General features: G+C 61.8%; 1 protein-coding gene across 1 annotated transcript; it reads left to right on the top strand.

Moving 5' to 3' along the window:
- Window positions 1–214: 214 nt before the first annotated feature.
- LOC106014168 lies at window positions 215–1,173 on the top strand (the record flags this gene model as incomplete). The annotated part of the gene is given in 1 exon segment (XM_013091245.1): window positions 215–1,173. A coding segment is annotated over 1 exon segment (959 nt), but the record flags the coding sequence as incomplete, so codon positions are not given.
- Window positions 1,174–1,182: the final 9 nt, after the last annotated feature.

The following is a 1,182-nucleotide window of genomic DNA, read 5'->3' as shown; positions in this document are numbered from 1 at the left end:
GTACTCAGAAGTTTCTCACAGAGAAGGTACTCACAGAGAAGCGAAACAAATCGGGGATTTTATTATGGGTCGATCTACAGCTGTTTTGGGGATTACCCGTGTTGGGATTAAGCGGACTCCTCTGTATGTATTCTCTCATTGTGTACTGCGATGTCCGTCGACTCACTGTGTCCCTCCTCTCTTCCTCTCCTCCCCCACCCTCCCCCCTCCCCCCCAGAGCCCCGTAAAGGACCTGTACTTCAAGTACCGCCGTTCGTCCAGTGGTGCCCGTAGCGCGTCCCTCAAGCTGACCCAGCACGGGGTGGTGGTGGCGCTGTTCGAGGACGGGCGGGTCAAAGCGGAGCTGTTCTTTGACTTCTCTAGCGTGACCTATGTGGAGGCGCTCAAGTTCTCGCCCGTCAAGACCTCCAGCGAGAGGAAGCCTAAGGCCATGTTTGTGCCCGTGGACGAGGGGAAGGGGCCCGTGCCGGAGAAACACGCCTTCTTGCTGGACAAACACTTCCACTTCCTCGTCTCCTCCTCCCACCCGCCCCTGGTCGTGTGTGTGGTGAGGCGGCCCCAGGGGGTCAAGGCGCTGGACTGTCACGTGTTCGCCCTGGACACGGCGGAGAACGCGCTGCACATCGCTGCTCTGGTCGGCTCCACTCAGATCCCGGCGGGGCTGCACGGGGAGCCAGTGGGCGGGGAGGTGAGTAGAGGGCGGGGCAGCTTTGACCGGAAGTCTCGCGGGGACGTCATCCGCACGGAGTACGGCGAGTATTCCGTGTACAGAGGTCAGGGTCAGGGGTCAAACTACGAGCCCCTGGCTTCCCCCACGGGTCAGCAGCCCCAGTTTTTCCCCGGCCCTGCTGTCGGTGCCGGGCCTAGCCGTAACGGTCAGAGCCCGGTGGGCGTGGTCCCCGGGGGGGTCATGTTGACTCAGGACGACTTCCACCGACCACAACAGATCCCCGCCACACAGCACAACAAGGCTCCCTACCTACAGGACGGAGGGGGGCAGACCTTTGTGTACGAGCAGCAGGTCATGGGTCAAAGGTCAGAGCAAGCCATGGGTCAAAGGCCGGACATCTTGCACGGCCGACAAAGGTCTGGAGACAGCACGGACGACTACTCGGGTTTGCTCAACAGAAGTTTCGGCGGCGGCGGCGGTGTGGGGTTGAGACATGAGGACGGGCGGGGCAG

The sequence above is a fragment of the Aplysia californica genome, unplaced genomic scaffold (assembly GCF_000002075.1).
Source record: "Aplysia californica isolate F4 #8 unplaced genomic scaffold, AplCal3.0 scaffold03830, whole genome shotgun sequence".
NCBI lineage: Eukaryota > Metazoa > Mollusca > Gastropoda > Aplysiida > Aplysiidae > Aplysia > Aplysia californica.
The sequence above is the reverse complement of the archived record's forward strand: the minus strand, read 5'-3'. Positions and strand labels throughout refer to the sequence as shown.